Genomic DNA, 27,196 nt, shown 5'->3' on the forward strand with positions numbered 1-27,196 from the left:
CTGTTACATAGGTCATATGCTGTCTTCAGGGTGTAAGATTTCCATGCCCTTGCCTGCCCCCTTAACTGGAAATCAACTTGATTGGCTGTGTTTTGAACTGTGAAGGTGCATTTTCTAAGCAAACATCCCATAACTGGACCTTTTGCAATGAAACCACATTGATATCTGCACCACTGGAAAACACTGAAATGCTGTTATGTTATACAGAAATATGGTTGGAAGAGACAAGGCATTCAAACAACAGCAATTTATGGTAAAGAAAACACATTATTACAGGATTAATTCCTATTCCTCCTACAGGGAGGACAAGATACAAGCAGGGTGAGCTGAAGAAATTTCCCATGAAAATGTATCTGTTTTCCAGGTTTAAGGGAAAGGGGCAGGAACTCCCTCTTGCTAAGGGGCTGGGATGCAAACAAGGGATCAAAGCAGCAGCAGGAGCTGTCAGTGCTGCCCACAGGCCCTGGCAGCCACTGCCCCATGCAAAGAGAACTTCCCTCTGTGGGAACAGCACAGGAGCAGCTGCACACGCAGGGAAAGGGGCAGAGATCAACTGCTCTGGGAGTGCCCATTCCCCTCCTTCCAGGGAAGGCAAGGAAAGCAAGGGGATTCCTGGCTAAATGCACTGGTGTCAATTCCAAAGCACTCTGATGTGGGATTCACATTCCCTGAACCTGAGAGAAGCAGAGAAAAGCATGATCCAAACAATTCCTGTCTCACCTGCTGCTCCTGTGCTGTGCCAAAGTAGAATGCAAAGTAGATTGTTTACCCACAGTGATGGTGTTCTGTTTCCTTGGCCTGCCAGGGCCAGCTGTGTGTCCAGACTGTCAGTCAGCATCACAAGATTTTGTTGAGTGCTGCTGCAGTTTCAGTTTAGATGTAGTGTAATATAGTATAGAATAATACAGTATAATAAAGTAATTAATTAGCCTTCTGATATCACAGAGTCAGATGCATCATTCCTCCTGCATGTCAGGGGCCCTGCTTTTCTGATACTCTGATGTAGCTGCAAAACACCCCTTTAATCCAAGTGTCCAAAGGCACTTTTACACAAACCATCCATTCAGGATGAACCAGTAAAGCTCAGGCAATATTTTAACATTATACCTCATTAATAAAAAGCTCTGTTAGGAAGATCTTTCAGGGAACATTTCCTTTTCCTTCCCTTTGAAAATCAACAAGCATCCAAGGCTGGAAGTGTGTTAATTTGGGATAATTAAAGATGCCAGACACGTGTTTCAGCAGGGTCTGATGAAATGCTCTAGAAAAGTCATTAGTGGATCCATCTGGTCTGGGGGCCTTGCCAGATGGGAAACTCATCCTACCTCCACAATTTCTGTTGCAATAACATCCTGCTCCAAGATTATTTTTTAATAACACATTAGAAATCCAATGGACTAAAAGTATTTGTTTCTTGTCTACATTGTATCTTGTCTATATTGCTTTTCTGTAACAGGTTCCATACACTTGTAAACAGAGTAGGGATCTGAAGTTCCAAATTGAACTAAGTAGAAAAGTTTAGCTGTGGCTCAGGCCTCAAAAGGAGCTACAGAGAAGGCAGAGGGGCTTTTTTCATATGGATGCACAGGGACAGGACAAAGGCAGAGACACAGAGCTGCTTTGTGGGAAACATTGTCTGAATACAGGGAAAACATTCCTCACTAGAAAAACTAAAGATCAGGATAGTTGCCTGGAGAAGCAGCAGAATTCCCCTCACTGGAAACAGTCCAGGATTTAACTGGCATGACAGGACCCCAAATAACCACATCCAAGGCTGAGCTCTCTGGAGAAAGTTGGATTGGGTAACTCTGGAGGCCCCTTTGAAACCAGAGCTTTCTATGGCTCCAAATACTGAAATACATCAAGAAAGTCTGAAGTGATAAAAGCAGAAATGCATTTTGGCTCACAGCAGTAAACGTGCATTAGATAATTGCTCCCTGATGCTGCAAAAAGCAAGCACTTGGGTTATCTTTAACACAGAACTGAGGGAGACTTTGAAATGGGTGTATCAGATGTGAGAGAGGTGTTTAAATCTCACTGCTCTGGGTCTTTTAAATCTATCACTGCACCACCCTATTTATCAGATAGGCAAAACACTTTTTCACTGCAGCAATGAAAACCTGAACATTTGCTTTTGTAGTTTTGGTGCATAATTTATATTTTCTATTTCAAATGCCATATTAATTTGAATCTTTCTATAATCATCCTATCAGCAAGTCAATGTTCATACAAACCAAAGCTGGCTTCCAGAACATCCCACCTGACAAAAAAGAAACTGTTCTTTGAACAGGAAACAAACACCTGCAGTTCTGAATGAAATCCCTGTCTCAGGTGGACTGTCACCAGCTCTTGACAATATAATTCATCCTCAGGGCTGGGAAGTTTTGCAATTTAAAGCAGTGTGCAAATCTGATGCTAATCTAAAATAACTCCAGATAGTTAAACACTGATGAATGAATCTCTACTTCAAACCCACCCAGTTTTAAATTTGGGATAACATTTCCTGTTTAGACAAACCTTTACAGAATTCTGCAGTTTTCTGTAACAGTCTAGGTCACGTTAATGGAGATACTGTCTGTATTCTATCAACTCTCTTCAGGAAGTCTCTTTTCACAATGAAAGAGTTGTTTCTTGTTAAAAACCATCCACAAACCCCACAGTTTAGCAGAACAGAGAACACACCAGGCCTTTCTTCAGAATTTAGGTCAAACTTGTGAAGTACTCAGGGCACTGACTCTGCTACACTTAAACAATGGACATGTTAGACAACACCAATTTTTCTTTCTGTGTAGCAATATCTCTGAAGAAACAATATTTGCAAGAAGCTCCAAGCCTGTCCCAAAACAGCCACAATGTGCCAGCAGGTATTTTCTGCTTTGTGGCCTCCTCCTGCCCCTGGCAGGACACTCCAGGCTCCTGGAACCCCAGGGAGCTTCTGCATTTTCCTGCTCACACAGTGCTAAGGACAGAGCTGTCCTCACATGGCAGCACAGAACACAAACACTCACTCAGCAATTCCCCATGCACAGAGCAAAATGAGTTTCTTTCCTCAGTCGTGGGGTCAAAAGGGAACTCACTGTACAGACAGAGCTATTTTAGCAGCAAAATGAGGCAGGATGCAGTCTGATCCCAGCCTCTGAATACAACACAAAACATCATCAACCCCCATTGAAAGGAATAATGGAACAAAGACCAGCAGTTAAATGGAAGCAAATGCAGGAGGCTTCAGGAGCAAGGGAATATCAGAAAAGGAAAAGAGCCAGAAAAAGGGAAGAGGAACAAGGCAACAACAAAACAACATGCACAAACCCCTCCAGATCTGTAAAAATGGAGAGAACATTGAGTAGAAAACTGCTGGAATCTGACAGGCTAATCCAGCATCCAATCTCCCCCCAAATGAGTTCTGAAACACCAACACCACAACCACACTGTGAGGAAAATCCAGCTCTTACTAACACAGGAGATTATTGCTCCTGCCCAATTACAGCTCCCAACCTTTGGCTCCTCCAGCACAAGCCCCAGACCTGCAGAGCTGGCAGGCAGATCACACACCACAATAACCAATTTTATTTTGCATGCACCATAGGGCAGGTGAGGGAGGCTTTGGGAGGGCACTGCAGGCATGTGGAACAACTGGGAGAACAGAGAGAACAGATCTGATAGCCCTGAGACACAGAGACTCTGTGTGCACATATCTGCATGAATAACACAGTTGGTACACACACTCATACAAGTGAATTGCTTTTTTTACACATCTGAACATACAGCTCTAATGATACTTTTAAATATGCTAAATATTGCCACATGCTTCTTGCAAACAACTCAAGTACAGAGCATATTTATCCTGACAAAATAAAAACATAAATGTTGATAAAAATACTGCAATGGCAACATTTTAATGTACTGGCTTGATTGCTACATGGCAGTATCTCGCTTATATATAACAGAGAACAGGACATGTGTACAGAATGATGGGCTTTTTAAAATGATTTAGTCATTTTTTAGGTCCAGGCTCTTACTATCTGTTCCACTGCTGGTTTCCCCTCCATGCTCCCTGTGTAGGAAGAGCAGTGATACAGACACAGGTTCCAGCATTTACTCAGCACCCTGCAGCAGCTTCCTACTGAAGCCAGGCTGCCTCTGAGCCACAATTCCATGGCTGTCCCAGGCAGCTCCCATCTGCTCCTCTGAGGCAGCAAACACCACCAGAGCAGACTTCAGAGTGGCTGGAATCCCTGTGTGGGGCTGGGCCACAAACTGAGCCCAAAGTGAATGATTTATGCAGTGGATGTGCAGCTCAGCCCTAATGAAGGCCCTGGAAGCACACAAATGATTGAGCACACTCAGAGTGCCCTGGGAATCCCAGGCCACCCTGACAGGGGTTTATTTCTGACTGTTTTTCAGAACCCACCTGAGGTACAATGGTGACAGAAGCACACAAAGTTATAACCATTCCTGCCACTCTTTATCCTTGGAGAAGCCCTGCTGCCCTGCTCCTTGTGCCAGAGTTTGTTATTCAAGCCCATGGAGTTACTCCCCACATGTCAATAAGGTTTGCTCAGCTGCCCAAGGCTTATCAGAACCCCTTACAGATCAGGTCCCAAAGGCCTGAGCATGGCACAACATGGAATTTCTCATGGCACCAGGGAGCTACAGAGGGATCAGAGTCAGGCCAGATTTAAAAAGTAAATGGCTTTTGAATGCATGATTAAAATTTCCCCAGTAACAGAAGGTGAAAGATGCAAAAGAAAAACAAAAAACCTCTTAAAATGTAATGCTTTGAGCAAAAGCATTCTGCACTTCAATTAAGACCAGCTCTGATTTACACTCACATGCATCTGCACACAGAGAAATATTGGGCAGATACCCAAATGAAAAGGGAACAGCAGCACAGCACAGTCTTGCAGCACTGAGGCTCCTCCTCACACATGGCTGAAGCTCTCTAATGATTTATTTCCTTGGATAACTCATGGATATTTTGCAACTCTTGAGCTTCTCCCAGTGAAAAGCAATCCTAGGAGATTTTATTCAAAGCTCACATTATAACACTGAAAACCAAGCAACAAGAAGTGGGTTTTAAGTAACAACTTATCAGGGGAAATACCCGGTATTTCTCATGATCCACACTACCCCATAGATCCCTGCTGTGTAACTCTGAAATTCAGCCACCACATTCCAGTTTTCCCATGCATGCTCAGAGCTCCCATTTGAGTCTAATGATATTTGCATTCATGATGATGATGATGAACCAAACACTTGTTTTGATGACCAAAGCAGTTGTAAATAAATACCCAAAACAGATGTACATGACATCCTTCTCAACATAAACATTGTGATTTGATGCAATCAGTAAAATGGACCTGAAATATCATTTGTAAAGAAAAATCTGCTAGAATTGGAGACTAAAAAGAGAGAGTTGGGAAAGAGCAAGAACTGTAATTAGTTCAGCACTGTATTTGTCCCTACCCCATTCTATGCTTATATGCTTTATAGACAATGTAACACATTCTGTAATAAAATACACAATAAAGCAGCAAGTAGATATTGGTCTATGATATTGAGATAAAACCAGCAACTCTTCTTGTCTGAAATGTTAGAAAAAAGGAAAATGGATTTATAAGGACTGTTTAAATTTTTAGGGGTAGTGTTTGTATTTGCGTGTATTTGTGTGAAGTGCTATCAGTGATGTTTCAATACAAGGAAAGCTAAAGAAACACTGCTGTAAATCTAGTGCTGCTCAAGAGGAACCAGCAACACTTCTGTGTTCACCCAGTATAAGGAATTGGAAGGCCAGTCTGAACACTGTGATTGAAAATATAAAATTCATACATCAGATAAAGCCTGGCAGTGAAGAAATCACATGCTGGAGCCTCTTTCATTTCCTGTGTTCACCTTATTCCAGCCTGGCTGTGGGAACAGCAGACCCAATGCAACCCAAACCAGTCACAACCCATGGACAGCTGCTGGCAATCCAAGCCTTCATTTCCCACTCCATCCCACTCAAGGGCTGGAGTAGCTGAAAATGGCCTGAGTGTCCTGTGCCTTCCCCACAAGGACAGGGATGTGACATCATTCAAAGATTAGGCTGACAGCTCTACAACTGGTGGTCCCAGCGAACAGCCAATCTGAGCACTAATTAATTGCCCACATGCAGTAATTAATTAACTGCCCCCAGCACGGTGATAGGTGCAGAGGCCCCCATGCTGGCAGCACAGCAGGAGCTGTTCCCAGTGGGGAATTCTCCTGTTCCCTCCACAGGCTGAGGCACAACTGCTCTGGCATTTCCTCCATCTCCTCTGCTTTTTGTGTAGCCAACAGTCAGCACTGAATGTGGGTATAACTATGCAGATCACAGGCTGAATCAAAATATTTGCAGCTAAAAAAGAAGAGAGGGAAAATGGGAAGAAAATTTTGGAAACAGGACAGACAAAAGACAGAGCTGACATAAAGAGGAATCATGGGGGAGCTGCAAAATGAATATAGAAGATGTGATAAAAATAACCAAAAAGCCCAGAGAACAGCCAAGGAGAAATAGGAAATACTGAGAGAACAAGGGAAAAAACCCAGCCATTGTCACAACTTGCCTGGATCCCTCCCACTTTCATTTTTAGTTTAAGGGATTTCATCTCACCCTCTTGAAAATCCCCAGGTAAATTCACATCTTGGACAAACTGTGTGGTCTGACAAAACTCCCAGGCTGTGGTTAAAGAATCCACACTGGGATAATAACACTGTTTGCATAGGTTTGCCCTCACTGATGATCAGAAATAAGGATTTGAAGCCTGGGGAGAGTGTTCCAAGGGCAGCAAACACACAGCTGCATCCTATTTGAGCCTTCTGCTCATGGCCATCCTGCCCTACAACATTTAGAGTTTAGGCACTGCAGTGGCAAGGAGAAGAGAAGAAGAAGGGTTTGATTCCACAATGTATCAAACCAACACACCCTGAGTGCATTTCACAGGTCAGAAGCAGATCATCCTTTGTGTACTGAATGTCTGCAGGAATGATAAATGTGGCAATATTAGATGTGGTTGGTAAAAAATGTTCCTTTTTAGACCCCTCAGGAGAGGGGGAGTTTTCAGTGCTGCTAAGAATGCTTTTTTCTTGTTATCTCACAGGAGTGCAAAGCCAAGACCAACAACTGTTCTCAGGGAAAATATCTTTCTATTTCAGAGGTTGAAAATCAGCAGAAACAGGAAAGAAATAGAAAGTTCTTGTATGATCATGTGGAAGTCCTGCTCCCTGTCTGGCCATGCTGAAGTGAGTAACAAACATCAGGTGGGGCAGCAAGCACTGCAGAGCAAACAGGAACCATCTGTAACATCAGAGTGGGTTTGCTCTCTTAACTTCCAGTCACCATGGATCAGCAGCAAAGTCAGGAGCTATCAGTTCTATGAACACTTGCCAGGCTTCTGAAGTTCTGCTTCACCAGTCAATTATACAGAACACAAATACAAACACTACTCCTAAACCTTCAAACACTGTTTATAACAAATACTTCTTATAAATCCATTTTCCTTTTTTCTACCAATTCAGACAAGAAAGGTTTCTCTACAATTATCCACAAAACAGTTTTATTTTTCTGAGAAGGGCACTTACTAAAATAAGTGACTTTTGTTACCTTGCTTTACATTGTATGACACAGCCTGAAGATTCTAAGTATCAAATGTCTCTTTTGTGTGAGACAGATTAAACTAAACCTCTGTTAAACTACTCAGAAATTTACCTGGTTTCCCAGAGCCTATTCTAGCTGCAAGACCTATACCCTATTACTAAACAAAAAGCAGCTAAGCACCATTGCTTTTACAGCAAACACACAGAACAATTAAATTCAAAACCAACGCCTTGATTTCACCAATACTCTGCACATAAAACCCAGAAAAACAAACAGGAAAGCACCAAAGCAACACACTCAGAATTTAATGCTGATTAGAATTTCCCTTTTAGCCTCCTCTCCTTTCCACCACAGGCTTTGTCAGTTTGGTTCTTTGGTTGTTTTAAAAAGCCTGTGAAAAATGCCAATCACTTGTTTTAAAATTTTAAAAGTTTAATAGTAATACAATGGTTATAAGAATAGTAATAGAAATTAGAGTAATAAGAATTGGACAATCAGAGTTAGGACAATACAGGACAATAAAAGCAAAGAATTATGAAGGAACATTCAGATGCTTTCCTCTTGAAAGCATAGCTTGCTAACCAAGGATTAACTCTTAAAGGCAATAGCCTGTTGCATGTTCATACAACTCATACATGATTCAAAAACTCTTTCAAACAAAGGGTGTTTTCTGGTTATGGTAAAAAAAAAAAGTGCACTTTATGAGTGGCTTTTCCCTCCTTCATCTTGTAAACCATGGTCAGACTCCATGGAGTCTGCAAGGAGTTCTTCACAATAAGGAGGCAATAATTCTTCCTCTTTGGGATTTTAGTGGCTTGTTGCTGTTATCTCTGTGCAAAGAGTTTCTTGATTATCTCATCTCTTTCTTGAGCTTGTTAAAAAGCATCTTACATAGCATAGTTTTCACTTTAACATTATGTTATAACCTAAATCTATATTTAACACACTAGTTAAGAGAATGAATAAAGCATAACTTTCTAACAGAACACATAATATTCAGTGTAATATTTGCAAAAAGCCAATCATAAAATACACATTTCTCACAAGCCTAAATAAGTAACAGAAGCACTCACCAGGGCTCCAGAGCAGCTTTGAGAGGGCAGTTTAACAACTGAACCCTTACAAAACCTCTGCCCCTCCCCACTCCAGCTGACCCCAGTTTGTCACAAACGAGGGCCCGGCAAACCCAGGTGCAGGGAATTTCATTGCTCATTGCTTGGATTAGCTCTGTCACTCCCAAATTCTGCTGATTGAATTCAGGTGAAACGCTCACCTGAGAGCAATCTGTGCTTAACAGGTGGCAGACAACAGAAAATTCCACAGTACAGAGCAGCTTTTATCAGAACAAAAGCAAAGGCAAGACCACATCAATTTGATACCAAACACTCATTCTCCAGCCAAGGCCTTTTCCCAGTGGGATCTCTGATGTCTGAGGCAGGGATGTCACATTAAACATCTCATGATCTGAGGTGTTTGCTTGGCTGAGTGCAGGTTTCTACATGTCTACAGAAAGGAAGCTCATTTTGAAGCTTTACTGAAAGAAAATCCTCATTTAGTCACAAGTAAGCAAAGGACACACTTGTAATGGGAGCTTGGCTCACAGGATTGCCTGCAGAGATTTGAAATGTGTCCAGAACTCAGCTGCCCACACTGAAGGATGAAGGATTTCCAACTTGTGAAAATACACCTGAATACTCTTAACTCACATGTCTTAGAAAAATCACCATCAATACACACCTTCCTTCACTCAGCACATACAAATATTGCTGAGTTCATCTTTACAGAAATTACTGAAATAACAGGAAATTGTAATCCTTTGTGTAAAACCCAAAAAGTCTGTGAATTAAAGAAACTGCACCTGTATCAAGGGGAAGGCAGAAATTCACCCTGATCATTTTTAGAAGTTAATTGTATCTAGAAATTATAATCAAGAAAAAAGTTTATTTTAATTTTTTTGGTGTTTCTTAGTTCATTAATGATATTTATGTGTAAAACAATAGTTCTAGGATGCTTAACTGTCAAATCAGCTTTGTATAGCCACTTAATGTTTTAATTGTACCACTTTCAATTTGTTTTTAACACTTAGTATATTCCTTGTTAAATATTTCCTCTAATTCATGTACTGCCATGTTTTGTAAGTATTTTATCTGCTTTTATTTAAAAAATATATTAAACTGAGGAGAAAATAAGGGAATGACTTGATTAGTTACTTAGAAAATAAAGTTCACCCAGTCTGGAGTGCCGTACAACAGCAGGCTGCCCAAGGAGTTAGAAAGTTTTATTATTTTTTTATCATTTTATTATTCCATCAATCCACTGTCTAATGAAGTAAAAGAAAGAAGCAGCTTCAAATGTAAACATTATTAATAATTTCACAAGCCAGAGTAAAATATTCCTTTGCCTTCTGGACTCTCACAAAGGCTGTGCCAGCTCTAGATCTGTATTTTTTCAGGCTTGTGTGGATATGAGCAGTGCTTTCAGATGAGAAGCTGTAACTCATCAGCACTAGAAATCAAATTTCTTCTTACACTTGCACAATAGAAAATCTTACTCTGGAGAGCCCAAACAGCAGAGTTAATACCAACATGCCAAGTGCATCAGACATCCCCTGCCTCTGCTACAACTGCTGAAATGAAATAAATCAAATGCTCTTTTCCCCAGAGTTGTTTCCACAATCAGAATATTTCCAGTGCACATTAAAATGTAGGATTTGAACACAATCAATTCAGCCCACTCAAGTCACTGCCCAGGCTCTGTGGGACACAGCCCAGGGTGGTGTTGTTAGAATTTTGTACTGCAAACCAGCTTTGAGCTGATCTGGGGATTCAGAGCTTTTGTTGTGCTCCCAATACAGGCAAACAGATCAAATAGAAGCAGAATTAATTTAGGTAAGGGGGCATTGGAGGAATTCCCAGATTTGCCTTAGAAGGAAGAATAAAACTGAGAGTTCCATGCCAGTAGTACCTAAGTTTGCTGGTTTAAATTATCTGTATTACTGACACACTTGCAGCTCAGCTGAAATTACAGCTGGCAGTATTTGCTGATTAGATCTGGATTTCTGAAAGCAGAAGATTAATAGAGATGACTGGTGTGGGACACATTATCCACATTCTGCTCTCTTGGAAAAATATCAGGCAAGTTGAGAAACACACAGAATTTTAATGCATGTCAATTTGAGCAATGCATTTTGCATACATTTGCTTTTATTTTTGTATTCTGCAGGCAGCTGGAATAAGTAAAAAAAAATCTGTAATCATCTCAGAATTAGAAAAAAAAATTGAAAGTCAAAGCTTTATTCTATATTCATTATTTAAATATTAATTATTCGTTATTTAAATATTAAAATAGTAAAATTACATTCTTTGGCTTTCATGATCTTATAACAAAGCCACAAACATATCTAGAAGTGTTTTCACTTTCCCTTGAAATGAGATTCATAATGTGACTGGAACACACCTTAAAAAACATTGTTTTGTTTGAAGTTAATTGTATCTAGAAATTATAATCAGGGAAAAGGTTGATTTTTTTGGTTTTTGTGTTTCTTGGTTCATTGATTATTTTTATGTGTAAAACAATAGTTCTAAGATGCTTAATTGTCAACATGGTATTAGATAATAGTTTAACATGGTATTAGATAAGAGTTTAACATGGTATTAGATAATAGTAACTTTTTCATTTATTTAGGCAATTACTAAAATGATTGCACTTCTGTGTAATAACATTCAAGTTATCTTATTTGGATGAAAACAGGGCTTTTTTACTGAATGGGATTTTTAACTTTTTCTAAGCTGTCCTGACCAGGTCCAACAGGATGTCACCCCTTATCAGCATTTTACAACATCCAAGTACAGTTCAAAAAAAACCCCAAAAACCTGGAGGTAGGCATGAATTTTCCAACAATTCCTCATTTTAAACCTCCTTCACTTTGAGGTGTAGTTTTAGGAAGAGGAGCCTTTGTAGGTTTTCATTTAATACTTCACAGGTAATACCACATTTGAGTCCCATCTCTCCCCAGGCAGCTGGACACAGCCTGTTCCATAGAAAGTTCCACAGAAATCTGGGTTTAGGTTTCAGGGGAGTGTTTTGGGAACAGTCCAGCCCCTTCTCAGAACAAACACCTCCAGTGAGGAACTGAACTGTCCTCAGGCCCTCAGGGGAGGAGCCACAACAGAAATAGGGATTTTTACACAGAAGGGTGAGAATGGAACAAGCAAACACAAAAGGATGCAAGAACAGAATGAAGGGGAAATAAGACAGCAAGGAAAGTTCCCACATATCGGTGCAAGAATGTCTCAGAGCTAGAGAGGCTGAGGCAGCCTCTAGGGGGTGGCTGTGGGGTCACAATGAAGAGCAGATTCCAGCAGCTGAGTGGGAGTTTAATTGATAACTCTGCAGTCAGCCCCTGAAGGCTGGTGAGAAGCACTCATCTTTATTCACTCTGTCAGCTGGGCCTTCTTGTTACAACAACGTAAGAAATAGAAATAGAATTAATTCGAGAAAAAAGGAAAAATATTCAGTCAAACAAAGCATAATCTAAAACATAAATGAGGATTCTAATTAAGAAAAATAAATATGTTCAGAATGTATGAGATGCTGCCAAATTTTTCTATGAACCAAATTCCTCAGGGCTTTTGCTGGTTTCTGGAAGAGCTGATCAAAACCACAGCTCACATTTTGAAGGTAAGAAAGGTGGAAGGTGTTGCATGCTGCACGAACAACCAAGGGTGGGGAGCCCCACATCCATGGGAAATCCAAGAATGACACAGGAGACCAACCTTCCTGAGCTGTCATTCCCTTGGAACTTTCCCCTTTGGGGTGGATGCCAGAGGTACCAGCAAAGCAGTTCCACCTCACTGACTGAGGGAGCCAGCAGAAAAACTGCAATCCAACATGTTGGAAACAGTATGCTAACATTCCCACAGCAACAACCAGTGCGGGACATAACTGAAAATGACATTTGAAATGCCACAGTCTGCCTTCAGAAGAGAGAAATGAAGAGCTAAAAATCCCCAGGACCTCCTGAGCACAATGCAAGGTCTGATGCCTTAAATTCATGCTGACATGCAGTGAAACTCTTCTGTTTTAACATATTTGGGCATGTTGTCCTCAAGCCACAGCCCAGGCCCCAAAGAACAAACCATGGTTGTGGCAATTGCTTTTTTTGGTGACTCTCACCTTTTTTTCTTTTTTAAATTTCTGTCACATACTAGAGGGAAAAACCCCTCCTGTCACAATGCAAGAGATTTTTTTTGTTTTTTACTGGAAACATTTCCTAGGAGCCTAAATTTCTGCCAGCACTCAGAAAAAGCTCAGATGTGCCAATATTGAACAATTCTATGTAGTCCCAACTGCTTAACAAGTCCAGGATTAAGAGCAGTCCATTCATAAATGGAATTAAGGGACATCAGCCCCATTGCTTCCTCCAGAAGTAATTATGTAATGACATTTAGTCAACAATTTATTTGAAAGCCAAAAATATCAATTTTTTATATTTATGCATTATATAATACTGCATAATTATATATATATATATATATATATATATATATATATATATACACACTATTTATATGTATTTGTGTGTGTACATAAATTTAAAAACACAGAACACAGTCCTGGCAATGGCTGTTGATGGCAGCCTGTGACAGCTGCAGCAGATGTTCAGTTTTGAGGGGCTCAGGCTGATCAAATCGTTGTATCTATAGGGAGGAAGACAGCAGGACAGAAATGTGTGCAGGGCAGTGACTGTCATGCTGTATAAAGTAACTGCTGCCAAACTAAATGACAAGGTAAAAGAACATTTACCCCTAAGCAGTGGGGAGTCCCACAGATTGGAAATGAAAAATAGCAGATACCACATGCGAAATGCAATACACATTCAAGTAATATTTAATACAGCAAGAATCAGGGCATTCTGAAGAGCTGACTTATTTAACAGCAATTAGATAAGTCTGTCCTCAGTTGAAACACACAGTACATTGTTATTCCTAATTTAAATTCTCTTCTGACCCTTCACCTGCTCCAACAGGCAATGAAGACACAATTGTGAAGTTCTACTGAGGTAGACACAGACAAATGCATGCTGCTTTCTCAGCTCCCTCACAGGAAAATCATGTTTTATCTCACATAAGGCCAGCTCTCAGAGAACAAGACTCTCTGTTCAGATTTACAATATTCTTAAAATAGGCCTGTGCAGAAATAAATAGCTGTCACCCATCTCCCATGCAGATCTGAGATTTCCTCACATGCCTGGTCACACTCGTGCATCCACCAGGCTCTGGAAAGTTAAAGATCCACACCCTGGTTCCCATCAAACAAGCTCTGGAAATTCATTTTCTAGAAATTTTAGAATGGAAGATTAGTTTACTTCCAAGCTTTTAAAGTGATCCATCTGTGTAACAGAACAATTCATATGTTCCCTCATAAGGCAGTGCCCACAGAGTCATCACCATGGCTGGAAAGCAAAATCATGTCTGTGCTAACTCCTCACAAAGGGAAGAGAAATGGCAAAAAGTGAGGAGAGAGTCTGGGAATTTAGCAAGTTCTGTGAATCAGATAACTTCCCTTCTGTGCTGGCTACAAAATGGATAACTGGGGTAAAACATGGAGGGAAAAGGTTCAGAACCTCTGTTTAGTGCTGTTTTAGGCAGCAATGGGCAGAGGTTTGAGGAAAGCTGCCCCTGCACATGGAATAAGCTCAGGTCCTGAACCCTGAGGTCTCAAGGAGCACCACAGCCAGACATTGGAAAGAAACCACACAAACACCTGACACTGTTCAAAGCCCACAAGCCACATCCAAACCCAACTCAACAGGAACTTGTCATGTTTATGGGAGTGCCCTACAGTTACTTGAAAATGAACTCTTACAAATGTAAATACAGCAAGTTTCAAATATAAAGTGATGTCATCTTGTTAAATTCACATTTTCCATAAGTAAAACTTTCAGTATCACATTTCTGAAGAAGGAAAGTGTCACTGGAAGTGCTCACCAACCTTCCTGTTCCACTGAAAGACTCGTCAGGCATTTTGAAAAGATGCTCACAAATCACTTCAGCCTCTCTGTCCTTCCACAGAACCAGCTGCACTAGGCACCCTCAGAATATAGGACCATCCCTATTATTCAAACATGTCTTTTAATGCAATTTAAGATTATTAATTATGCAACCAGTTATTAATTTTACCTGGTTTTTAATGGATGTGCAGCCACTCACAGACACAAACAGGAGAGAGCAGGTGTGACATTATTACACCAATAAAATCCATGACATGCTGTATTTAAGAGAGATTACCATGATCCAAAAAATGCCTTTAAAACTTCTGTTTTGTGAGACTAATACCAGGAGTTACATAAACAAACATGCAATTGTGCATTTCTGTGTTTTTATGTAAGCACTGTGATTAATTTTCTTGCCTATTACAATTATTTCTCTTTTTCTCTTGGTTTCTCAGCCAGCTCCTCAGAGCAGAGACTGGGAACCTGGAGTTGTGCTCTCAGTGAAACCTCAGAGAGCTGGGCTCATCAGAGCCCTTTCTGCTGTATTTTAGGCTCAGTGCTGCAGTGGAGGCTGAAGAGTTTTTGCCATTATGTAACTGCCTGGCAGCATGCAGCTCCAGGCAGTTATAATCTGGTTTACTGCTTGTCATTTGCTAATACTTGGGGTTTTTTCCTCTAGCTTATGCTCTCGGGGATGTTACAGGGGGGGAGAGAGAGGAGAGAGAGCAGGTTCAGCCCCAGCTGCCAGGCTCGTGTGGAGAGCACAGCACATCTCCCTGCTCATGCCCTGAGCCTCCTGCAGCACCCAGAGCAGTGCCCTGCCTGCCACACACAGCCTGGGCTCTGCTGGTGCCTCCCTGGCCCTGCCTGCCACACACAGCCTGGGCTCTGCTGGTGCCTCCCTGGCCCTGCTGGTGGCTCCCTGTCCCTGTCCCTGCTGGTGCCTCCATGTCCCTGTCCCTGCTGGTGCCTCCATGTCCCTGCCCCTGCTGGTGCCTCCATGGCCCTGTCCCTGCTGGTGCCTCCATGTCCCTGCCCCTGCTGGTGCCTCCATGGCCCTGTCCCTGCTGGTGCCTCCATGGCCCTGTCCCTGCCCTGCTGGTGGCTCCCTGGCCCTGCCCTGTCCCTGCTGGTGGCTCCTGTGCTCTGGAGGCTGAGGCTGAGCAGGATCTCGGAGCACAAACCCCGGTAAGATTTAATTCCAATCAAATCTGCTCATGGAGTGCGTTCAGCAGGGCTGGGCAGAATTCCAGGTTCAACCACACCATGGCAGCCAGCCAGGAGTGGGAAATAGCAACACACTCGGTGCTGTGCAGGGCCAGAGAAACAGGTCCCTGCATCGCTGCCTGGAGATCCTGAATTCTTTCAGAGCAGTAAAAATCACAAGCTCCTAAAGGAGGCTTCACATGTCCTTGAGAACACTTTATATATCCATTTGTTTTTCTATTCTCTTACAGTTTTCCTGAGCTAAATATCCTTTTCCCTTCATTCTTTTCACCCATGCCAGATTAGACAAAAGATGTATCCCAGCTAATTCTTCAGTACAAACCTAAGGTGAGAATTACAATGGACAAGCTCTCCCTGGGAAGGGAGCAGCCAAGAGCCAGTGAGGGTTCCTTTATGTGTCTGCACTCTGCTCATTCTGCAAACAAAACTAAAATGGCATTTTTCATGCTGTATTTTATTTCTCTCTCCATGAAATCAATCTCCTTAAAGGAGAAAAAAAATTAAATCTGAAAATGATAGAAGCCATAGGAAAACTAAATATGAAAATAAAACTAACAAAAAAACACAAAGCCCTCAAAACTCTATGTTCTTGGCTAAATTCTATTTCAAAGGAAGAAATTACTTTATATCTATTTTATTAAGATTGAAATTATTTATAAAATTGCTTTTTTTACAAAAGTATTAGTGTTCTGCCAGGGAAGACTTGAATTTATGAAAGGTGATTTTTAAAAGGACATAAGGAGAACTTAAAAGGATAAAAGGAGAATTTTTAATAATCTGAACTGTCCTTGCCAGAGGAGATAAGATGGAAGAGAGATGAGCCTAAAACAGATGTGTAGATTTCTTTAAAAATGTGTTCTTCCTCCCGTTAATGGAAGAGAAATAATGGGAATTACCTCTCTTAATTTATTCTGTGCCTAAATTTTCTGCCACAATATTAAATGTCAAATTTTCATTTGAAATTATTTTGAAATACTTATTTGGAGACCTGTGATACAATTATATCACAAACTCTATATTCCAAAGAGTTTCATATCCAAAAGAAGGCCCCCAAAATTTTGAGTGCATTCTGAGTGACATGACCTGTAATACAGAAACCAACTGATTATAAAAGGAAAAGGAAAATGCAGAAAGGAAAGGGAAAAGGAAAATGAAAGGGAAAAGGAAAAGGAAGAGGAAAGAGAAAGGAAAAGGAAAAGGAAAAGGAAAAGGAAAAGGAAAAGGAAAAGGAAAAGGAAAAGGAAAAGGAGCATTTTTACACCATTATTTAACAACATTAAATAATCAAAAATCTCATCCAGTCTCAAAGAAGAGAATGGGAGTGCATATGGAAGGTCACAGTGCTCTGCTGTGCATCTTTTGCAAAGTCCCAATGAATTATTCCTTATGGCCACAATTAATGAAAGCTGCCAGACCATGGAGTGACATTAACCCAACGTGTAGCTAAGAAGACACAGCAGAATTCCTGTCTGGGATTTATTTGAGTGGGCTACTTGTTCTTATTCCTGTCTAGGACTTATGTGGGTTACTTGTTCTAAGTATCTTTTGTAAAATTCTCTTTTCTGTAAGCCCATAGCCCAGCTGCAATTCTTTAAAACTTGGTTGTGGTATTAGAATGCAGTGTACACAGCCAGCCCAGGCAGGGCAGGTGACAGCAGAGGGACAGTTCAGTGCCAGGCCACAGCCACATCCAGCCCAACCCCAGAGAGCTCCCTGGGGAAAGGCAGTTCTATTATTTATTCCCCTCCTGGGAAGGAGGGACTGCATTACAAGGAGTGCAGCAGAGATGCCCCTCCTAAAGCAGCCTGAGATCCCAGGCAGAACCACACAAACCTCTTCAGTCTGACAAACAAAAGCTTTAAAATGGCTCTCTCAACTGAAGACAGCTTTCATAAAGACTCATTTAATATCCTTTTAGACACTTGTGGCCACTCCCAGATGCCACATGTTTTAAAACACTCAAACAAATCCCCCATGGAAGTAAAAGGCCAGCACATATGCAACAATCACTGCACCTGCATGAGACCTTGAATCAGGAACACAACTGAATACGATAAACTTGTTTTACAGCCATTAAGAAAAAGCAGTTTGACCAAACAGCATTTCAATTTTTATATTTTTTTAAATAAATAATTTCTAAACAGATGAGAATCCCTCAGAATCCTGGAGGGATCAGGAACCTGCTGTAGACCTGCTAAAATCTCATTCAGGCGCAGCCACACTCGTACATGCTCAGCACCGGTGCGACCAGGGCCAGAGAGCAGATCCCAGTGGCCTCATGTCTGATCTGCTGCCACACAGAAAGCTCAACTTCTCCCTCATCATAGATTCCAGCACTGGGAGAAGCCAAAGGGTCCTTTAAGGACCTTACAAACAGTGCTCAAACACTAGAGAGATGAAAGGAAAAGTTAAAGAAATTTACATTTAACACCTTTTCTGGTCAGACAGCAGCTGACTGTGACTAACCTGCAGTTACAGAGCTCCCAGCATACAGAGAAGGAGGCCTGCTCTGCCAAGTCAGGGTGAAAGCAAAAGGGTTCAGGTAGAGCTGTAAAAAACTGAGGGTGTATTTTGTCTTTTGTACTACAGTCAAAATAAAATAAACAACAATTTTTACAGTCAATTTCTACAGTCAATTTCTAAAATAAGCAACATCTCTTTAAAAAAACACAGAAAATTCTTCTTCAGAAGTGCAGCTCATCTTGCCCCAGACTGTTATTTTGCAATTAATATTTGCAGGTAGTAGGTTACTACCACAGTAAGTGATACTTTCAATATTTCTCTCTACACGTGGATAACAGTTTCTGAGGATGAGGAAGCAGACATTTGGCATGAATAGATGCCCAATTTTCATGTGGAGGCATCAATATTGGTATGACTACATACAAACTGCAGTGCCAGTCAGTAATTTTCATGTAGGGTTATGCCTTGAACATTCAAGTCTGCTAAAATAATGGAGGCACTCAAAATTCCCTATAAAAAAATCCAGTAAAATCTTTTGTACCAAGGAGTGTTAGGCAGCCAAAAGAACAGGGTTGCTGTGTCACTCTGAGAGTAACCTTTATTTTATGTTCTGGTTTAATTACCATCATTTTAGTGAATTTCCATCCATCTGTCAGAGAAGAAAGAACAAACTTCACCGCCAGCACCCACAGAAGTTCCAGCAGTAACGTCAAGCTCACCAAGGCTCATTGTGCTGCAGGAACACTTAGAGAAGCTTGACATAAACACACACTCAGCCTTGAGATCAGCCTCCCTAAAGCTTTAGGGGTCTGTTCCCAGGCCTGTATAAATACCACCCTGAAGGGGAATTTAAATTCAATTTGTCTCTTGGACAGCCAACACAGACAGGGGTAGAAATGCACCTCATGAAAAATAAGCTGATGTTCCAGAGGACAGTCTTTAGGTGGGAAGAAAACTCCTAACCAAAGTTCCCAAAAACCTGAGCAGTTGGCAAATCACCAAAAGACCTGTTTACAGACCTCAAATCCCCTCCTACTTTCACACAGAAGCATTTCAATACTTGGAGCTGTACATTTAACTTAATTTCAAATTTAAAAAATTAAACTCATATGAAAACATTTTCTGTGAGTTTTCATCCTGGTAAGGAGTGATTACACACAACTACCTGACCATCATGGCTCCTGGCCATCTGAAATCAAGCTGAAATAAAATAAGTTTTAAAATTGCACAGTCTTAACACATAGGAAATGTAAAAAAATGTATTAAAAAATTAGGTTTAGACTGCTCTGGTTAAAGGCTGTGGATAAATGATGACCATTCTCATCAACATTTCGTGACAAATGCCTGCTGAGTTTCTCTCCAATTTTAACTGATCTAAGTATTTCTAAATCACTTTCAATAAGATCCTGTGACTGTACATTCCAACACATCTGATGCATTAAAACAGATATTTAAGAAACCAATTTATAGCAGGTCATGCTCTGATAAAGACTTTAAACCTAAGCACAGCACAGCACTCAAGCAGAGGCAAAAGAGGCCACTGGAACTCCATGGAGTAAACAGCATTTTCCCAAGGTTTTCCAGCATTGAAAGCAAAGGAGTCAACAAGCTGATTAGAGGAGTTTCTATGGGGAACTAATTCCTTTCATACAAAACTCATTTAACAAATTGCTGCCTCAGATCAGTTCCCAAAACCCTGCTTCACCCCCAGTGTGCCCATGTCTGTTAAGTTTGGATGGCTTGGTAGATGCACTGGTGTAGCATCTATGAAACACGGCTGGAATTTCTGCTGTTGAAAATCTCTCCCAAAATCTCTCTTTTATTCACTGAATCTCAGCAGTCCTGTGGGGTCACCCCAGGTGTCTGAAGTCCAGGGTTAGCCCAAGCTGCAGGCAGTGCAGCTCCCATGCACTGATGATAAACAATACCCACAGCAACCTGAACACCACTCTACAACCAACACCTGCTGTCACCTTCCAAATGGTGGCAACTGAACAGAAATTTAAAGTATTTTAGATCCCTTAATAAGCATAACAGAAATTTAAAGTATTTTAGATCCCTTAATAAGCATAAATAGAGATATTATAACACTTAATTTTAAATAAAAAATATTAATGTACAATTCAGATCTTCTGTCTCGGAGGTTTTGATTTGCATAGCTCTGCAAATCAGAAACTGCAGAATTATATTTACTGTGGTCAGCAATACACAACACTGCTTGAAGCATGTCACTCCTTTTTTCCCCAGAGCACAAGAGCAGAGATCCCCATCCTGACACACATCCTGTCTCCTGAAACGACCCTTGTGGAGAGCAGGCCAGGCCTCAGTGGCTGCCACAGCCCAGGAAATCCCATCCCCGCTGGCCCGGCCGCACGTTAATCCCAGTCTGTCACACACAGAGCAATATTCTGATAAATCCCAGCTGAGAGCAGCCCTACATAAACACAGCCCTGCAATCCATGGATAACAGCAGGGCTTTGCAGGGACTGCAGTGACCTGGGAGGGGCAGCAGGCTTGGTGCCTCACAGAGACTGGCATGGAGGCAGCCAGGATGCAAACCGGCTTCTGTAAGTGCACAACATACAAAATATCAGATTCCACAAGAACCAGGGAGTGTGACAATAGAACATAGATAGGACAACTGCTCAATTCTGCAGAAATTCTTGGAACTCGAAAACAGGGAGAAATAACTTTGTCACTACACCACAGGAAAATTTCTCAGGGTTAGGAATCTCTGTTCACAAATGACTTCTGCAGAAACAGATAAAATCAGTTGTATTTTAAGTGATAGTGAGAAGTATCTCAATGGGTTATATTCTTATTTTTGCTGTTTGCTGTGGCTTTTACATGCACAAATTGCAGAAAAATTATAGGAAAGAACTGTCTCCGAGACTTAATTGAGAGAAAAACAAGAATTGATCTAACTGATCACTGTTCTTCAAGTAATGCACAATATTAAAGTAAGGAAACCTGTCCTTTTGAAAGTTTTCAATTATTGTCAAAGCCAATGCTCTCACAAACTCCTCTGCAAAGCAGGGCTCCCTGAAAGGTTAAATCAGTGGTTCAGGGCCTCCTCTCCTCCTGGAGTCAAAGGAGGAGGCACTGGAAGCCCAGCACCTGGTGTGGCTGTGCACAGAAAACAGGACAACTCCGAGCTCCCTTGTTCCTGCTGGAACATCGACCTTATTAGCTGAGTGCAGAACATTCGGTTCCTGTACAGCAGAACTCGCCTTTCAAATGGGAATCTTGGAAAAAAGGCATTTCTCCAATACAATAACATTTAATCCAATACTTTCTGCTCTGCTTTAGCCCAAACTAAATTATGTCCAGCTGCATTATCTTGATGCAAAACAAGAGACAGAACTATTAATCTTGGAGAAGATATTAAACATACACACCTGCCCTTTCCACCAAGGACAAACATCCCCTCTCATGATTTCAATAAACACCTCAAGGTAACACACAATATTACTTCTGAGAGTCGTGGGGTTCTCATCTTTTTTTTTCAACAAAACACAAGCATTCACAAAACCACAAAAAAAATTCACAGAAGGAGATAACAGCAGTCCTTGGAAGCTGAAGATCTCCCCACTTGAAGGTCTCCCAGTCTCAGTGATTCACAATATTTTTCAAAATCCAAGTTTTCTTTTTTAAACAGTGTTTCAGACCTCTTTGGAAATGACAACCTGTTGGACTGCCAATGCACACCCTGCTGTTTAGAAGCTGGTCTTAAGCAAGTAAATCCCAACAAACCCAGAAAAATTGGATAAGTACATTCATCCATTCATCTCAAATGGATGAGAGCTGTGAAGCTTAAAATGTGAGAATTTCAATTCCCATTTTTTTTAGTGATATCAACAATGACCATACAAGGCATCATCTACTTGAAGTGCTCCCAGTGATGGGAATTCCATCAGCAGGGACTGCACAGGGCACCAGTGGCAAAGGAGGCAGCCACCAATGCCTTGGTGCCAACAACAGAACATTCCAGCAGCAGTCTGGGCAGTCTGTCCTTCCTTAAACCCCTCGTGGTGACAGCAACAGCTCTTGGCCCCTCAGAGCTGACACGAACTGCTCTTGGCTTCTGCTCATTCATGTCTTCTGCACCCAAATGTTTCATCCTTTGTGGACACTACAGTTTTCCACCAGAATTCTGATGGTGTGGCAGATCAGAAACCAAACCCATCTTTCCAAAGCACGAGTTGGACACTCAGCAAATCCCTCAAGACACAACTATTGAACACATGGCTCTGGTTTCCTTTAAAGAGCCCAACAGGCAGTGTCAAAGTACAAATATGAAACATCAATTCTTTCTATCCCAGTTGTGCTTTCTAAACACGACACTGCCAAAAGCAGGCTCCCAATGTGGCAGGTCTCTAAGTAAAGGGTAGAAGCTGTACAATACATTGGGTTTGGGGAGGGGGGTGCTGTCAGGTGTTATAATAACAATTCAAACATAAGCACAGCAGTACACAACTCTCTACATGGATTACACTTCCTGTACCAAAGTGTATCAAATTTTATGTCCGCATAACAAGCAAAACTTTTAATTTCATGATCCTGCAGATGTCTCTAAAACACTGAATCTTCTCTGAGCAGCCCAGTGTCTATTTTCAGCAGCCTTTTGGAGCTGATAATACCTTTGGAACCAAAATAAACCTTGATGTACATGCACTGTACTTGATGAAATCCTAGAGAGGGGGAGAAGGCTGCTACGAGGATCCACAGCAGCCAAAAGCTCTTCCTGGGAAAAGTGGAAGGCTTTCTGCAAACAAGGATTGTGTGACAGTTGTGCGGTTTGGTTACAGAGTGTCAAAACTCTGGCTGCAGCAGATGCTTTCACAGCCCTCCCACACCATGAGTCACCTGGGACTGTTCTGGCTTCACATGCTCCAGGAAACGCTTCATTCATGCTGAACTGGGTGAGCAGGGAGGGCAGCACATAGCTGTGCTCAGAGGAGTGGCATCACCAGGCAACATCCTTCGTGAGGATATTCTAGGCTCACATTTCTCTCATCAAGTAGTGGCTACATTAATTTTCTGTTTTACTGATGTAAATTTCTGCATTCTGGACAGATTTTTTTAAAGATTACCTTGAACACTGAAACTGCATTTTTATTTTGGGAGGTGCAGTAAAAATATCAGCATTTCTGTAGGATGAAAACATCAATTAAATCCACTTCTCAGGCAGAATTTGAGAGAAAGGAACAATGAAGTGGACAGATGAGGAGCAAGACCTGGCCATCTCGCACCAGCATGCTTGGGATTGTTTGCCCGGAGTGCAAACAGCTGAACTTGATTTCTATTTACATTTTTTGGATATTAAAACCAGATTAGCTTGAGCTACGTGTCAGATTTATGGCGCTCTCATGCTGGGATTTGCTGAGGGCGAGGAGAGCTGCACCTGCCTTCTGCACGAGGTCAGAATTGATGAGCTGGGGTCCCAGCTCAGGAAACATCAAGGCACTGGAACCACGATTTTGCAGCACTGTTGCACTGAGATCTTTCCAGCGCCGAAATGAAGCGCTTTGCTTTTGGTGCAGTGCAATAGAAAAATTGAACCTTCCCTCCGTTATTATGGCAATATTTTCAAGCTTTGCTACAAAATAATGACAATTAACAGTATCTAGAGATTCAGCTCTCGCAGAGATTGCTGCTAACAAATCTGAGCTGCTCTAAAACGGCAGGTACAAGCCGAGCTGTAAGAGGCGAGGAGGGGGTATTCTGCCAGCACTACATTCTCCTCCCTTCCCTTTAAACCCCACCCCACCCCACCACCAGAGAAGTCAGCCCCCTTACCTGATAATATCATCGTTGTGCCCGAGGAAGAATTTCTGGCTGTGCTCCCTGGTGTTGTAAACCACGCCGACTCCAGCCACGAAGTACACCACCTCTTTCCCTGCCGTGTAGTACAGGTTGTTGCGGCACTGGTGGCCCCGGTAGCCGTACACCCACTCCAGCCGGAGCTGGCAGCGCGGAGCCGTCCGATCCGCCATGATAACCAGCCCCCTGCCCACCGGCACACACAGCCGAGCGCCGGCCCGCCTTCCCCCGGCACGCTCTCCCCTTCCGAACGGCGGCGATCCCCGCCCGCCTGCCGGAGCCTCAGGTGTCCCTTCCGCGCGGGGATGAGGATGAGGATGGGGACGGGGCTGGGGCTGGGCCGTGCATCCGCGGATGCGGGATGCCGCCGATGCCGCCGCGCTACCGCCGCGCCGCCACCATCATCTGCCGCCGCCGCTGCCCAGGACGAGCCGCCGCCGCTCCGCCGCCGCTGCGCGACCCGGGCAACTTCCCGGGGGCACAAAAACACACCTACATAAGCAGCACACCCGGCTTTTTTTTCTTTCCGAAGGCAAAGTAACTTCTGTGCGTCACCAGCACCACCTGCCAAAGTCTCCCCGCTGCGTCTCCCGTGTTGCACCTTCTTGGCTTCCCGCACAAAGCTTCCTGGGCGCTCTTCTTTCTAACATATCTACCCTCGGGGCCAGGGCTGCAAGAGAAGAAAACGCAACACCCGTGCGCTAGAGCCGCAGAGTGCACCTGTGTTTAAAATGCAAAGGGACTGCCTGGATAAGGGGAGCTCTGCTTGGATGGGGAGCTCTCGTTCCGTGAGGGAAGATCTCCTCGGATGGGGGAGCTCTGCCTGGATGAGGGGAGCTCTGTTTGGATAGGGGAGTTCTCTGTGGGTGGGGGAGCTGCTCTTGGATGGTGCTGTGGCCACTCTGGGCTGTCTGGGGGGCTTCTGAGGCTTTTCAGCAGGATCCAGTGCTCCGAGTCCTCACACAAACCCTCCCTTTCAATATCATCTCACATACAACACCCAGCATAAATATGGGAATATTACCCCACCTTTCCTCACTCCCAGCAACCGAAAACTTTCTCCTTTTGGAGTCTGTAGCAACTATGTAATTAAGGCAATCTTATATTCCCGTTTTCAGTCACAAAACACTCTAGGTCACCACGAGATAGAGGGGACCGCAGTTTTGTTTGGGTTTTCTTTCGGGGGGGGGGGGGGTGTTTTCTTATTTTTCCCCTATTTTTTTTCAATGTTATCCTTTGGAATGATACTATAAGGAACACATTTTCTCTCTTGCCTTCTGCTTTTCCTAAAGCAGAATTCATATTACCATTATCAGTCGAGCTTGTTTGCTGCATGTTATTGGGTTATCCACTGCTTCATAGTATCACTGAAAGGAGCCCAAACCCAGCCCTCCAGAAACTCACTCCACAAGGCCACAACCACAGGGAAGAGGATTCAGAGGAGCAGAACCAAACATCCATTTGCAGTGCACAGCGCCAGACGGAGGGGAAGAGGGAATTCCAAGGCTGACGACCCCTGTACCTTTTCCCACACAACACGCCTCACACCGACCGAGCCGAGGAGCGGCGTGCCGCCACCGCTCGCACATGGGGTCACAGCGCCGACAGCACTCCGGGACACGGCAGCGGGACTCTCGCCCTCAGGGGAATGCAAGCCCCGGCGCCTCGGGAGCCGCCTCCGGCAGGAGCTCGGCCCCGGGCGGGCGGGGGCGCGGCCGGAGCCCTCACGCCGCCGGCCCTGAGGCGGAGCCGCCTTCCCGCCTCACGGGGCGCGCGCGGGCGGCGGCGCGAGGCCCCTCCCGCCCTGCTGCGGGCGCGCGCCCCTTCCCGCCTTCCCTCATGAGGGGCCCGGCCCTGAGGGCACCGCGGAGCCTTCGGCGATGGCCGGCACAGTCCGGCCCCGCCTTCGAGGCACATGCAGATTTAGGGACAAAGCGCCCCCATTTTTCTGCTCTCCCCGTGCGCAATAGTCTTCAAAAATCTCACAGAATACAACCAAATTCGCACTCACGTTTTTTAACTCCTTCCCAGCAGCCGCTCACCGCATGCACTTTGTTGTATCATAGAATGGCGGAATGGGTTGAGTGGAAGGGACCCGCAAGGATCAGCTCCTGGCCCTGCTCAGGACACCCCAACAATCGCACCCTGTCCCTGAGAGCGCTGTCCTGGAGCTCCGGCAGTCTCGGGACCGTGGCCATTCCCTGGGGAGCCTGGGCAGTGCCCGGCACCTTCTGAGGGAATGAGGGAAGAGCCTTTCCCTGATATCCCCCCCCAGGCTCTGACACGGCTCCCGCCGTTCCCTCAGGTCCTGCCCGGGTCACGGGAGTGAGGAGATCGATGCCGGCCAATTTTCCTGCCCTGGTATTATTCAATGGAATAACTTCCGTGTGATCGCAGTTTTCTTTTTTTTTCTTTTTTCTTTTTTCTTTTTTTTTTTTTGTTAATTATCTCATTTACATAATAAAATTAATCAATATGATAGATAGGCTCTTCACCTATCCAACTAGTTTCAAGCCTCTGCTGCCGTGGCTGTCACTTCTCTGTGGGCGAGGGCAGTCCTTTGTGTTTAACCCTTTAGGAAAATTTATATCCTGTGTTTTGGAAAAAAAATTATAAATTATTATCATCATTTTAACAATTAAGTACATTAGTCATGAATGAACACCCCATAAAAACCTCAAAGAAAAACCTTAAACATGTGGACTAACACAAGTTCAGTTTAATTCATTTTTCTATAACCTACACTCTCAAGAATTTGGTAAATTTTGATGGTGGTTGAATTAATTAAATTAATTTAAGCATGAGGTTTTGTGTCATTTTTTTGCAATTCAAAAAATGGCATTATTACTTTCCTATTAAGAGCTGTCATGTTGCTGAGAATGTTCCTCAATGCTGCAGCCTGCTGTTCACTGTCAGCACAACATAAATATCCAGGATGCTCTCATGAGCCGTTTTTTGGGTGTTAATTCCAGGTTCTGGAACCCTCAGCATCACAAAGAGAATGGAAGTAGCAATGCAAACCAAAATAAAGTGTGAACCTAAGTTAAAAGAAGGCATTTCTGTTTAAAAAAAAG

At 42.9% G+C, this 27,196-nt stretch overlaps 1 protein-coding gene across 4 annotated transcripts in view; it reads right to left on the reverse strand.

Annotated features, from left to right (window-relative positions):
- EML6 (EMAP like 6) overlaps positions 1 to 24,941 on the reverse strand; it is a 90,818-nt gene extending 65,877 nt beyond the window's left edge. For all 4 annotated transcript variants that reach the window (XM_054290377.1, XM_054290375.1, XM_054290373.1 and 1 more), the window contains exon 1: positions 24,099 to 24,941. In XM_054290377.1, the coding sequence (XP_054146352.1) occupies positions 24,099 to 24,295 (197 nt within the window). In that variant the 5' untranslated portion in view covers positions 24,296 to 24,941. The remainder of the gene's footprint in view (positions 1 to 24,098) is intronic.
- Positions 24,942 to 27,196: the final 2,255 nt, after the last annotated feature.

The sequence above is a fragment of the Melozone crissalis genome, unplaced genomic scaffold (assembly GCF_028551555.1).
Source record: "Melozone crissalis strain CALT ecotype California unplaced genomic scaffold, PUWL_Pcris_2 ptg000081l_1, whole genome shotgun sequence".
In the NCBI taxonomy this organism is placed as follows: Eukaryota; Metazoa; Chordata; class Aves; order Passeriformes; family Passerellidae; genus Melozone; species Melozone crissalis.